Source organism: Candoia aspera, chromosome 1 (genome assembly GCF_035149785.1).
Source record: "Candoia aspera isolate rCanAsp1 chromosome 1, rCanAsp1.hap2, whole genome shotgun sequence".
Lineage (NCBI taxonomy): Eukaryota > Metazoa > Chordata > Lepidosauria > Squamata > Boidae > Candoia > Candoia aspera.
The window spans coordinates 243401614-243416588 of NC_086153.1; the positions used below are offsets into that span (position 1 = coordinate 243401614).

A 14975-nucleotide genomic window follows, 5' to 3' on the forward strand; every position below is an offset into this window, starting at 1 on the left:
AAAATGAACTGGAAGCTTAGTCTAAAAGAATTTCTCCCTACTGGATGAACAAGTATTAAAATGGCAAATACTGAATGTAGACATATGTAGTATAACATGTTACACACTCGGTCAAAAAGCTAATTTCTTTGGTACATCAGTGGGAACTGATCAAGAAAGAGATCTTGGATAGGTCAATAAAATCAACTTAGTCTGAAGCGACTATGAAAAAGGTAAATTCCATGTAAAGTCTCATCAGAAAAGGGGTTAAATAAAACTGACAATACTGTAATGTCCTATTGAAGTCTATTGTGCAATCATTTTTTGAAATATTGTGTGCTACTGTTTTGACTGCAGAATCTCAAAAAGCACACTATAAAGCTGGAGAATGCAAAAGAGGGAAACTGATATTTTCAAGAAACTGCAGCAACCCTATGAGGAAAAGTTAAAATACTTGAGGCTATTTAGTTTAGAAAAAATGTGGTGGCATAAATAGAGGCATGTAAAATTACAGATGGGGTGGAGATAATTTACAGAAAGGAAATTATCTTACTTTCTCAGACCCCAGTACCTAGAATAATCCAATACAAATGAATGGTGGAAGATTCACTGGACACAAAAAAAGGAATATTTCTTCAAATAATGCACAGCTGAAGTGTGAGATTACATTCCTTACATTATACTGATTGTCATCAACCTAGATTACTTGAAAGAAGAATAAATTATATAATATCTATATTCTGCCCTTGGGATCAAAGATAGTACTGAATACCATTTGCTGTGGAATAACATGGAGGAAATTATTATATCCATGTCCTGCTGAAACATGAGGTCCTCATAGATATCTAATTGGCCACTGAGAAAAACTGGAAGTCTGACTAGATAGGCCTTTGATCTGCCCAGCAATGCTCTATGGTTCTCAGTATTTTGTTTGCTAGCATCAGAGAGAGCCAGTTTGTTGCAGTGGTTAAGGCATCAAGCCAGAAACCAGGAGACTATGAGTTCTAGTCCCACCTTAGGCTACAAAGCCAGCTGGGTGACCTTGGGCCAGTCACTCCCTCTCAGCCCTAGGAAGGAGGCAATGGCAAACCATTTCCAAAAAACCAGCCAAGAAAACTGCAGGGACTTGTCCAGGCAGTCACCAGGAGTCAACACTGACTTGAAGGCACCGAGAGAGAGAGAGAGAGACCCCAAAGGGCTGACACTGAGAGTCCTATCACACATACCTAACTATGTTTAGATCTTAGATACATTAGGTTAGGTAAAACATTTGCAGCTCTTCTACAGCAAGCTTGAAAGTACAACATTTCTGTAAGATACTGGGCAAGGCAAGTTGATATAATGCAGCAGTGGGCCAATGTTTTTGGCTTGGAGGTTGCATGGACCATGCCTAGTGACCCTGTTACATCACTGAAATGGATGAACCTCTTCACACTTTATTCTCTTTGGGGTGAGGGGGTGATTTTTAAGGGACATCCAGAGCTTCCCTCAGACTGCTTCTTCCCTTGAAAACTGGAATATTTTAAAGGGGCAACTTTTTGGTCTGGAATCTAGCATTTTGCTTTCCTCCATATTCCTGGTGGGCATGGGCCTGCTTTGGCATTCCAGTTCCACAGAAAAAGAGGCCTGTGGGAGGCACCACACAAGTCTATGGACTCCAAGAATAGTAAGACAGAGCTTGTGTTGTTTTAATAGGTTTATCAGGAGAAAAAAGACATTTTCCACCTAGTATTAAAGCAACCATCTGACTATATTATATGGAAATGCACCGTGGTATAGTTACGATGCCTCTGAATACTAACTTTTATTTGTAATATATAGTTTTATCAGAATGTTGCTTTTAGAATTATGTTTGGTTAATCTATTGTAAAAACCAAAACATGATTGAACTTCTATGCAAAATAGCACTTTTACTTTGTTTAAACCTACTCTGCTTATGTTCATGTGAAAGGATAAAAACCTTTAGCAGCAGCTAGAAAGGTAAGTCAACACCCCTGTGACTCAAATACTGAGTTTCTGTCTACTTTGGTTTCCCCAAGTAATTGTTCTGTGGGGGGGGGGGGAGGCATCTCTGCACCATCAGACTTATGAAGAACCCCAGAGAATAATCTATGCGTAGGACAGGGAAATTTGGGGGCAAAGGGTGGGAAGCATGACAAAAGCCTATTAAAAATAGAGCACTGAGATGACATTCTACAACGGTGCATATAACTGCCCTACCAAAGCAGTGGGTACAGGTGGTCCTCATTTAACGACCACTCGTCCAGAGACTGTTCAAACTTACGACGGCACTGAACAAGTGGTAGTGTCCTAACTGCCAGGAAACACACTGAGACAAGGAACTGGTCTCTAATGTTTTATTGCTTGTACATAACAGGACTTCAGCAAAGGATTGTTACCTTGTCGTGGTGCTGGAGCTTGAACACCTCAATGATGCCATGAGCTAAACCATGAAGGGCCACCCAAGACGGGAAGGTCATGACAGAGAGGTCAGACTAAATGCGATCCCTGGGGAAGGTAATGGCAACCCACCCCAGTATTCTTGCCGTGAAAACTAAATGGATCAGTACAACCAGAGATATGTCGGTATACCATCGGAAGATGAGACCCCCAGGTCGGAAGATGGTCAAAATGCTACTGGGGAGGAACAGAGGATGAGCTCAACTAGCCCCAGACGTGATGACGCAGCTAGCTCAAAGCCGAAAGGACGGCTAGCGGCCAACGGTGCTGGTGGTGAACGGCGAATCCGATGTTCTAAGGATCAACACACCATTGGAACCTGGAATGTAAGATCTATGAGCCAGGGCAAATTGGATGTGGTTATTGGTGAGATGTCAAGATTAAAGATAGACATTCTGGGCATCAGTGAACTGAAATGGACTGGAATGGGCCACTTCACATCAAATGACCACCAGATCTACTACTGTGGACAAGAGGACCACAGAAGACATGGAGTAGCCTTCATAATTAATAGTAAAGTGGCTAAAGCAGTGCTTGGATACAATCCAAAAAACGACAGAATGATCTCAATTTGAATTCAGGGCAAGCCATCTAACATCACAGTGATCCAAATATACGCCCCAACCACAAATGCTGAAGAAGCTGAAGTAGAGCAGTTCTGTGAGGATCTGCAGCACCTACTGGACAACACGCCTAAAAGAGATGTTATTTTCATCACAGGAGACTGGAATGCTAAGGTGGGCAGTCAAATGACACCTCGAATTACAGGTAAGTATGGCCTGGGAGAACAAAATGAAGCAGGACACAGGCTGATAGAATTTTGCCAAGACAATTCACTCTGCATAACAAACACTCTCTTCCAACAACCTAAGAGACGGCTTTATACATGGACTTCACCAGATGGACAACACCGAAATCAGATTGATTACATCCTTTGCAGCCAAAGGTGGCGGACATCTGTACAGTCGGTAAAAACAAGACCTGGAGCTGACTGTAGTTCAGATCACAAACTTCTTCTTGCACAATTTAGGATCAGACTAAAGAGATTAGGGAAGACCCACAGATCAGCTAGATATGAGCTCACTAATATTCCTAAGGAATATGCAGTGGAGGTGAAGAATAGATTTAAGGGACTGGACTTAGTAGATAGGGTCCCGGAAGAACTCTGGACAGAAGTTGGCAGCATTGTTCAGGAGGCGGCAACAAAATACATCCCAAAGAAAGAGAAAACCAAGAAGGCAAAATGGCTGTCTGCTGAGACACTAGAAGTAGCCCAAGAAAGAAGGAAAGCAAAAGGCAACAGTGATAGGGGGAGATATGCCCAATTAAATGCAAAATTCCAGAGGTTAGCCAGAAGAGATAAGGAATTATTTTTAAACAAGCAATGCGCGGAAGTGGAAGAAGACAATAGAATAGGAAGGACAAGAGACCTCTTCCAGAAAATTAGAAACATTGGAGGTAAATTCCAGGCCAAAATGGGCATGATCAAAAACAAAGATGGCAAGGACCTAACAGAAGCAGAAGAGATCAAGAAAAGGTGGCAAGAATATACAGAAGACCTGTATGGGAAGGATAACAATATCGGGCATCGCTTTGACGGTGTGGTCAGTGAGCTAGAGCCAGACATCCTGAAGAGTGAGGTTGAGTGGGCCTTAAGAAGCATTGCTAATAACAAGGCAGCAGGAGATGACGGCATCCCAGCTGAACTGTTCAAAATCTTGCAAGATGATGCTGTCAAGGTAATGCATGCTATATGCCAGCAAATTTGGAAAACACAAGAATGGCCATCAGATTGGAAAAAATCAACTTATATCCCCATACCAAAAAAGGGAAACACTAAAGAATGTTCAAACTATCGAACAGTGGCACTCATTTCACACGCCAGTAAGGTAATGCTCAAGATCCTGCAAGGTAGACTTCAGCAGTTCATGGAGCGAGAATTGCCAGATGTACAAGCTGGGTTTAGAAAAGGCAGAGGAACTAGAGACCAAATTGCCAATATCTGCTGGATAATGGAAAAAGCCAGGGAGTTTCAGAAAAACATCTATTTCTGTTTTATTGACTATTCTAAAGCCTTTGACTGTGTGGACCATAACAAATTGTGGCAAGCTCTTAGTGGTATGGGGATACCAAGTCATCTTGTATGCCTCCTGAAGAATCTGTATAACGACCAAGTAGCAACAGTAAGAACAGACCACGGAACAACGGACTGGTTTAAGATTGGGAAAGGAGTACGGCAGGGCTGTATACTCTCACCCTACCTATTCAACTTGTATGCAGAACACATCATGCGACAAGCTGGCCTTGAGGAATCCAAGGCTGGAGTTAAAATCTCTGGAAGAAACATTAACAATCTCAGATATGCAGATGATACCACTTTGATGGCTGAAAGCGAAGAGGAACTGAGGAGCCTTATGATGAAGGTGAAAGAAGAAAGTGCAAAAGCTGGTTTGCAGCTAAACCTCAAAAAAACCAAGATTATGGCAACCAGCTTGATTGATAACTGGCAAATAGAGGGAAATGTAGAAGCAGTGAAAGACTTTGTATTCCTAGGTGCAAAGATTACTGCAGATGCTGACTGCAGTCAGGAAATCAGAAGACGCTTAATCCTTGGGAGAAGAGCAATGACCAATCTCGATAAAATAGTTAAGAGCAGAGACATCACACTGACAACAAAGGTCCGCATAGTTAAAGCAATGGTGTTCCCTGTAGTAACATATGTGTCATGAGTAAGGATGGTGAGCAGGGGGCTCCCACCCAGACTGTCAAGCGCATGCGTAGCACTGAGGAACTGTTCAGCCATTCAAAGAGACACAGATCGGAACCGCCTTAACCTTTGGGGTTTATATGGCTGGGTTTTTCCCACGCTTCCTCAGTTTATTAGGATTCTTGTTAAGTACTAGTAATAAATATTAGAGACCAAGTCATTGTCTCAGTGTGTTCCCTGGTAGTTAGGACAATATGGCTGCGAGAGCTGGACCAGAAGGAAGGCTGAGCGAAGGAAGATCGATGCTTTTGAACTGTGGTGTTGGAGGAAAATTCTGAGAGTGCCTTGGACTGCAAGAAGATCAAACCAGTCCATCCTCCAGGAAATAAAGCCAGACTGCTCACTTGAGGGAATGATATTAAAGGCCAAACTGAAATACTTTGGCCACATAATGAGAAGACAGGACACCCTGGAGAAGATGCTGATGCTGGGGAGAGTGGAAGGCAAAAGGAAGAGGGGCCGACCAAGGGCAAGATGGATGGATGATATTCTAGAGGTGACGGACTCGTCCCTGGGGGAGCTGGGGGTGTTGACCGACAGGAAGCTCTGGCGTGGGCTGGTCCATGGAGTCACGAAGAGTCGGAAGCGACTAAACGAATAAACAACAACATAACAGGAATCCTAACAAACTGAAAAAGTGTGGGAAAAACCCAGCCATATAAACCCCAAAGATTAAGGCGGTCCCGATCTGTGTCTCTTTGAATGGCTACCTAATTCCTCAGTGCTACGCATGCACTTAACAGTCTGGATGGGAGCCCCCTGCTCGCCATCCTTACTCATGACAGGTAGTTACGACCGGTCTTTGGAGTTCCGGCCATCGCAGTGTCCCCGTGGTCACAATCCAGGCATTGATTATGATGTTGCAGTAAGCTATGGTCACGTGATTGCAATTTCCAATTTTCCCTGCACGCTTCCCACAAGCAAAGTCAATGGGGAAGTGGGCATGAAGTTGGAAGTCACAGTCACGTGAGGTCCTCACTTAATGATCTGCATGGTCCTTGCTTAAAGACAGCAACCAGCACTGCCAGAACTGCCATTGCTAAGTGGCACGGTCACATGATGTCGCACTTTACGACTGCATTGCTTAGCGACAGCAAATCCAGTCCCAATTGCCGTCATAAACAGAGGACTACCTGTATAGTATTCGGACTCATAACCCAAATTGCAAAAACTTCTGAAAGGCTGCCTGACTAACTAGTATTAGTTTAGCTGTAACACTAACCCATGCTTTGTTGTGGCATGTTAGAATATTGTCTGAACTGTACACTGAGACTGAGCTTAGCAATGGTAGGTAAAAACAAATCAGCTTCAGATGCTAGGTTTTGAAGCTGGCTAGTCTCCACTGGTCATATAGATAAGTTTAGCCAGAGTTTTCCAGGTTTGGATGATACAGCAGTTATGTGGTTAATCAGAAACAGGAGTAGAAGCTTTCTGTCTTATCAGGGCATGGGAAAAGAAGGGAGGAGTATGCAAATCTGGAGAGCAAGACTAGGATTGTTCCTGTCATGGTAAACCATGATTGATTATTACATCCAAATCCAATCAGTGAAGGTTTCTGAACAAAAATGTCTCATAATTGTGCAATCCTACTTCAGATAGTTTGTCTGATAAAGACTGAATCCATCTTGTCTATGTGTGCTAACTCTGGAGGCTATAAAACAAGCTTGATAGGTTTAGGACCAATATAAAAAAATGCACCCTGGAAGCCAGCCAAGAGCAGAAAAGAGTTCCAGGAAGCCAAGGCAGAGCTTCAGTGCACTTTGCTCTGGGGGACCAAAACAGGTATGAAATAGTTATATAAAACTGTTTCACGTGTATAGCAGAAACTGCTGTCAAATTCAGTTTGAGAGTTCAGCTTCTGAATTACTTTAGCATAGATTTTGTGTCTGCAGCAGGATGTTCAGAGTGCTGCAAATAGCCAACGGTTTTAATTTTCACCCTGCTTATGTGGGGAAGTACCAGACTGCTCTTGCCTTTGCAGCAGAGCCCCAGAACAACTAATTGCTGCAGCAGAATTCATTCTGAAAGAAGAACAAAAAGGAAATCTACTGTGGGTCCATCAGAGCTGGTGGTACCCTGACAGTAGCAAGGCTAATTTTCACTCCGCTGAAAGAAAAGTAAGGCAGGTAAATGAGTGGACCTTCTGCGTGAATTTGGATGCTGGTCTAGGGCAGGATCAACTCAAATTGAGGCCTAGTTTGTTGGTCTGAGGGTCGCCGCACTGAAACCTTTTCATGCATAGGTACAAAAACGTCAAAAATGACTAATATTATTAATTTATTAAATGAAAATTTTAATTTATTAAATGAAAAATCCAATACTGTTTGCAAAACACATCTGCTGCAGAACAGCTGCTTCTCTTTGCCCACTTAGCTGGCATACTTTAACAGAGAAATTGAGAGCGAAATGCACAAACATAGCCGGGCATGTACATATCTGTGCCAAGCACTAAACCGAAGAAGAAATCAGTTAAGAAGGCATGTGCAAAGACCTGGGATTGGTGCTATGAATGGCCTGGTTGGTATGTGAATTAACAAGTAATTGAGTTTCAGGGAGGAAGTGTTTAAGGAAGGCACCCTGTCTGCTCTAAACAGAAATGCCAGTCTGAAAAACGGGATCCCTTGCCACAAATATACAAATATCTATTCATAAAGAGAGAAAGAAAAATGGTTATCTTACCTTTTATTCAGCTCGATTTCCTGGTTTTCCCATTTTTCAAACTGGCTTGTCACATCAGCAGGAGACCGAAGGATATCCTTCACATTTAAAAAGAACTCCTAAAAGGGGAAGGGAAAGATCCCACAATCTGTTACAAAGAATGTTGTTCAGATAGTTATTTCAGTACTAATTTCAAACTCATTTTTGGCCCAAAACAGGATTTAACCCAGCAAGAAAAGCAAGATTTCATTACCTGCTGTCCAGCTGTGTGGCCTTAACCATGGTTTTGCAGAATATGGTGGAATACGTTAACAAAAAGGCTGTTGAGTTAAGCAGAGTCAAGACCTTCTTGCCAAATAGGATGATGATCTAAAAGAGTTTTACTTCCTCACCTACCCCAAGACCTTGCATTGTATATTGATTTAAAGAGTGCTAATAATGAACTAAGAAAACAGGTCTTTACGAATTTTTTTATTTCTAATTAGCCTTTCAAGGAAACCCCTCCCCACTATGATACAGATTAATCTTTGAAGATATTGTCACTTGAAATTAACCTTCAACTGGCAAGTTTTCAATCTATACCAGGCAAAAGAAAGTTGATAGGACTCTTGGTTTCTTCCAGTAAGCAGTCAGCCTGATCCTAGTTGCTTCTACAATGTATTGCTATTATTACATATCACTTGCAGGTGTTTATGAGGGTGAGTTTAGGGCAAATGATGACATCTAATGTCATCTTTTTCATAATCACAGTTAGTAGTACAGATAGTCCTTGGTCAATGATGGTAATTGGGACTGGAATTTCCATCGCTAAGTGACGTGGTTGTAAAGCATGATGTCTTGTGACTGCGCCACTTAGCAACAGCAGTTCCAGCACTTTCGGTTGTCATCGTTAAGCGAACCCCTTGCCATCATTAAGTGCGATGTCACATGGTCGCCATTTGTGATCTCCAGCTGGCTTCCCCACTGACTTTGCTTGTCGGAAGCCAGCAGTGAAGGTCACAAACAGTGACCATGTGACCGCAGGATGGTGCAACATTGTAACTGCAAGCCGGTTGCCCAGCATCCAGATCACAATCATGTGTTCACGGGGAAGCTGCGACAGCCGCAACTATGAGGATCCATCATATGTCCCCCTTGTTCAGTGCCGTTGTAAGTTTGAACGGTCAGTGAACGAGTGGTTGTTAAGTGAGGATTACCTGTAGATGCTTATGCTACCTTGTGAAATGGGTCTACTCCATTTGTGATTTCCTAGCCTGCAGTATGATCTGTGAAGTCCTGTTCCCAACTTCCCCACTCCCTCTTTGTTGTTTTGAACAGATCATAAAACTAATGAGTCCATGAATGACTACCACGTGTGACAAGTGAGCTGATTTTGGTTTGGTGGATCAAGGTGTATAGGCCTACCTTATTGTTTTGTGCCACAATCTTGCACATGAAGAAAGGAGCAAAGAACACCTGGTATTTTTCAGCAGTATGTCCCAACATCTGCACAACAGACCAATGAGAAGAAAGGAAAATAACTTACGCTCATGAATTTCTCATACTGGATAGCAGACTCCATGGTGTTCTTTGAATAGTCTAGAGTATCCTTCCAAGAATGCATAAGAAAAGCCAGCCTTAATTGCCGTGCTGTTGGGAGTGTTAAAGAAACAAATGGAAAAATGCTGCACAGTAGGGAATTGTAGCTGGAAGAGGCCATTTAGGCTAACAATATGTAGCTGCTCTAAAAAAACCCAAAATGCTAATTACAATATAAAAGAAATAATCATAAATGCAAATTAGCCAGTTTTTAGCCAAACACAATGCAGATAAACTGAGCAACAGCTAACTCCCTTCTACCCACCAAAAATGAAATATTTTTAAATTATTAGATCTTACCTGTATGTTTTTTTAGTGCATCTTTTATTGTAATAAAGTTTTTCAAAGATTTGGACATTTTACAACCAGCAATTGTCAAATGCCCAGTGTGTAGAAAATAGCGCACCCAGTGATCATTTTCAAAGTATGCCTACAAAATCAATGAGACCAAAGATATATATTATAATATGAACCCCTATTAGGTTGCAGAAGCCTTAAAAAAAGAACAATCTAAGTTAGTCAGATGTTACCTCCTAACAGTTAAAGAAGTCTAACTATGGTTTGTCATGATGGCTGGTTTGACATTAGCTAACACATAATAAGATATGACAGTGTAAAGAGAGTTTGCAAGTAATTGTTGATGCTGGTCCAGACAGACATTATGATTGAATTAACAAATCATGGTTAGAATCTTCGTTCTGCCTCCAGAATTGGAAATAGGAAATTTGTGCAGATGAAAACTAAAGAGGAAAAAGGTTTAAACCATAGTTTCTTTGAACTATTAACATGGGCTTTATGCTATAACTTTTATAGGTACAGGTAGTCCTAGCTTAACAAGCACAACTGGGACCAGCAACTCTGTTGCTAAGCAACATGGTCATTAAGCAAGACATCACATGACCATGATTGGCTTAAAACTTCACTTGCACCACGGTCATTAAGCAAATCACCCATGGTTGTTAAGTGAGACATCACATAACTGGGACTTGCGATTTTATCACTAGCTTCTCCCTTGACTCTGCTTGTCAGAAGCCAGCTGTGAAACATGCAAATGACAATCATGTGACTGTGGGACCCTGCGACAGTCATAAATGCCTGCCCACTGCGAAGTGCCTGAATCCGATCGTGTGATCATAGGGATGTTGTGACAGTCATAAATGTGAGGAAGGATCATAAAGTTACTTTTTCAGCACTGTTGTAATTTTGAATGGTTGCTAAACAAGGCAGTCATTAAGTTAGGGCTACCTGTATATGGACTTCTAAGCTAATGGCAAACCATATTTTGGGATGAATTTTGTCAAAATTTTATATATAAACTGTAACAGTAGAAACACACAAGCTCAAACTAGTTGCAAACAGAATAAAAAGTGAACATATATGTAATACTTCTTACAGCTAAGAAGAAGTAATAGAAGAACATTTTAATGGTCAGCCTGAGAATCTGTAGGTTTGGTAACATTTATTTAGGAAACTTATATGGCCACCTATCTTACATACCATGACTCTAGGTAGCTCACAATAACAATAAAAACATATAAGAAACAATAAACCCCCCCAACCAGCGCCTGGGGCCCTAAGCAACACTCCCCAATAACAGCAACCATCACAGGGCTCCAGTCTCACCCCATCCCAATGCTCAGGGGAAGAGTCAACTATTTAAACAACAATTCTTAGCAACTGGGAATTGTAGGTGAGCAAAATCAGGAGTGCAGTAAGTCGTCTACCCTGGAGTATGGTCAGGACCAGAGCAGTGTTTCTCAATCAGTGGTACACAGAACTCTAGGTGGGATATGACTTGCTTCCCCAAAACTGTGTATGGGGGAAAGAGAAAGGAAACAAGAACAAGAAAGAAGAAAGGCAGAACTCCCAGTCTCTATCTAATGCATCAAGGCTGGTCGATCTCAGCTATGGAGGCAGGGCCACAACTACGGTCTGTGTCACCCGGGGCAAACATGGATTCCACACCCATTTTGGCGCCCCCCCCCCCCAGAGCTCATTTTGGCGCCTCCCCCAAGCACGGTGCCCGGGGCACATGCCCTGGTTGCCCCCCCTAGTTGTGGCCCTGTATGGTGGCACTGCTGAAACAGGAGGCCTGCTTTCTTGTTATAGCTGTTGGGAAGGATGCCTTGCCCATTTCTACCTTCTGACATGGATTACAGAGAAGCAAATAATAGACGGAATGAGACTCGGGGTTCACCAGCAAACACTTGAAGTGCAATCTAGGGTTTGAGCTGTACAGGGTGTTCTTTTGATTCAAACACACACTTCTTTGTAACAGACCAATATAGTAATGGAATGGAAGTGTACATATAAATGTTCTTCTTGAATAAAGTATCATTTTTGTTCCCATCTTGGTGGGGCCCAGTTTTATTTTTATAGAAGGATATATAGGACTTCAGAAACAAAAGGTTGAGAACCACAGATTAGTACATCACATCACTTACCTCAGACTGTGCCAACTCATTGTCATGGTGGGGGAAACGAAGATCAAAACCTCCTCCATGAATGTCCATAGATTCTCCTAGAATGGATCCAGCCATTGCAGAACATTCAATATGCCAACCTGGACGTCCCTATTTAGACATGGTGATAAATGATTAATCATATGGATTAATGTCCTTGGCTATTAATATGAAAGGCTAACATGCATTATATTCATTAAATGATTTTGCTCAGACAGTGAATTCTGGAGAAGTACAGAAGAATGATGGGCTCATCACCTTGTATAAGGTGGTGTCCTTCAAACTGCAGGGTATGTTTGCCTTTTGCTTAGGAATTAAAGACATTAGCAGATAAATATTTCTAAAGTCTCCAATCAGCTGGTGGATTAGAAGAACATTAGGATGAACTGAATATATAATTGCAACCTAAAACTGTAAAAACTGTAAAAAAAAGTCTGCTAACAGAGCTGTGAGGCCAAAGATAATAAGAATGGGTTCAAGTTATAATCAACTCAGATGGGAAGACTGTTAAAAAGAAATATAAATAAATAAACCTCATCTATAAAATTATCAGGTCAGAAAAGAAAAATACTCCAAACTGTATCTTTCTAGGGCCATTACTTCAAAGCACTAATAGAAAGTTTTAATCTGAGAACCTGATCAGTGCTGACAGCAGGAAAACCAAGAAGCTATTTATGTGATTTATGAGTCAACACCTTCCACAGCTGTATTCCCTGAACTTATAAAAATTAATAATGGGTGTAGTTGTTAGACACTATCATTTATTACAAGCTTATTTAGTGTATATGGATTAAAATGCATATGCAGAAAATACAATAATAGTTTCTTAAATCCAAAGATTCTGTTGCACAGGTGAAAATCATATATAAGAAGGGGTGTACAAATTTCCCTGCTTGGTCTGGTTACAGAAATGGCATTGTAGAAAATTTAAAAACAAACAAAAAAATCAAAACTTTCTACTCCCCTAAGGGAGTAAATGTGTCTCCTGATCTCAATCTCAATTATCCTTACTTTGCCCCAAGGAGAATCCCATGAAGGCTCTCCTGGTTTGGAGGATTTCCACAAAGCAAAATCATTTGGAGATAGCTTTTCATTTAAACGATCCGCTGAGATACTCAGGTCACCTAGGAGAAGTAGGAGAAATGATTATAAGAATCAGTAACCTTCTTTATAATTGTCTCCAAATATTCTCTGGAAACTCATTTACTGAAATTAAATTACCTTCACCCTCCTGTAATGCTTTTTGATCTCCTACAGCTTCAGGGACCAGTTTTGCATAGGTGTGTTTCTCAGATGCATCAAATTTTAGTGTATCAAAATAAACAGATCCATTGGACACATACCTAGAAGGCAAAACTACAGTTTTACAAAACAGAAATGTTACTGCTATTGAATGTAAATAACATTCTTGAACAGTTCTGCATGGCCAAGTTTTATATATAATTCAGGAAAACTAGGCTATGCTGGGGGTTGATGTTTGGAACTGTAATCCAGCTCATCTGGAAGCATCAGGCTCAGGAAAACTGGATAAGGATTAATTCAGGATCACATGTAAAACAGCTGAAAATCTTCATTGTAACTCTTTGTTATATAATGTAGAGAAAAGTTAGAGAAAAGATAAAAAGGACATTGGAGATAATCCTTTATAAGGAAGCCAGTATATTGCTTGCCAGCTACTCAGACTATTCCTCTCACCACTTTCTGTATGTTACAGAGATCAATGGAAAAAAGTCAAGTTATACTTACCCATACCCATTATCTACAATCTTCTGAACAAAGTCCACAATTTCTGGTACATATTCACTAACACGAGTCAGGACATCTGGAGGTAATACCTGGAAAAAACCCAAACATTTTCTATTTTCTGCTACACCAGGATCCCAAAATATATTCTGCTTCACAATTAAAATTATATATTAGCATAATAATATTAAAACTTGGCAGGGAAATCTTAATTAAACCCAACCTAAAACAAATGAGACAGACAGAAACTGATCCCCAAACACCTAGCATTCTTGGGTAATTATTCTGCTTAATGAAATCAAGAAATATCTACAATTTCCAAAAGCTAGAACTGTAAAATAACCTTCAAGCTGAAAATAGAAATCAACATTGCTCCAACTGTTGATGGAACAGAAATAGTTCTTGATATGAGTCTCATTATAATTCTGATTTTCTAGATAGGAACAAATGTTTCACTTTTTAACAGTTTTGAAACACATTACTAAGAACAGACTTACTGAGGATTCTACCCAAAGATTTCAGATTATCATCTTAATAAAATTCTAATTCAACATCTATTTGAAATAGTTTTCTAAAACTGTGGTTTGAAACTTTTAACTACAAACATCACATATCTCCTTTCTAGTCTTGCAAAGGAGAGGAAATCTGAAACAATGAAGCATGAACAATACTATTCAGGCGTGTCTTTTTAAGCTTTGTTGAATAAGCAGGTCTACTTACATTGAGAGCTGCCATATCTTTATGATACTCTTCTTCCCAAAATTTGGGAAGTTTGGAAAATATAGAGTTGTCAGTCACCTGGCTGCCCAACTTAGTGTCCAGCCACTCAGAGAGTGTATCTTTTCCTTCTTGCAACAAAATCTGAAAAATACATTATATTTAACACAGGCTGTTTATCATAATGCACAATTCCACAATTCTTAAAAAATCCCCAGAGCCCCATGCCCACATGCTCTTCAAGCTTCATGGGAAAGACACTTCAGTGGAACCCTGCTTTGGGAAATGAATGAGTGAATGAGTGTGTGTGTGGCAATGTATCAAAAGGCAGTGACCAAAATGATTTGCAATCTATTTCAGAAAAGCGCACCAACCTCAGTATGTTTATTGACTTCTCCCTCAGAAAGTTTCTTTTGCAGGGCATTCTCTAGTGGTTCCACAGCAGCTCTCACTGAATTTTCAATCCTTTCCAGCATCTGTTTCTTATCAGGATCAGAAGTTTCTTTCAGTTTTGCTGAAAAGAGCTGAATTAAGAAACATGGATGAAAAACAAACAAAACCACGTGGATTCTTCTATGAGAGCAAAAAGAAGCATTAGCATGTAAAAAGAC

The 14975-nt window shown here is 40.7% G+C and overlaps 1 protein-coding gene across 3 annotated transcripts in view; it reads right to left on the reverse strand.

Moving 5' to 3' along the window:
• The window catches only part of CARS1 (cysteinyl-tRNA synthetase 1), a 46139-nt gene that overhangs the window by 12096 nt on the left and 19068 nt on the right, over nucleotides 1-14975 (reverse strand). For all 3 annotated transcript variants that reach the window (XM_063289362.1, XM_063289361.1, XM_063289363.1), the window contains 9 exons: nucleotides 14739-14888; nucleotides 14368-14508; nucleotides 13651-13739; nucleotides 13126-13247; nucleotides 12916-13028; nucleotides 11887-12015; nucleotides 9743-9872; nucleotides 9390-9493; nucleotides 7886-7983 (listed from right to left, as the gene is read on the reverse strand). In XM_063289362.1, coding sequence (XP_063145432.1) covers nucleotides 7886-7983; nucleotides 9390-9493; nucleotides 9743-9872; nucleotides 11887-12015; nucleotides 12916-13028; nucleotides 13126-13247; nucleotides 13651-13739; nucleotides 14368-14508; nucleotides 14739-14888 — 1076 coding nt within the window. The remainder of the gene's footprint in view (nucleotides 1-7885; nucleotides 7984-9389; nucleotides 9494-9742; nucleotides 9873-11886; nucleotides 12016-12915; nucleotides 13029-13125; nucleotides 13248-13650; nucleotides 13740-14367; nucleotides 14509-14738; nucleotides 14889-14975) is intronic.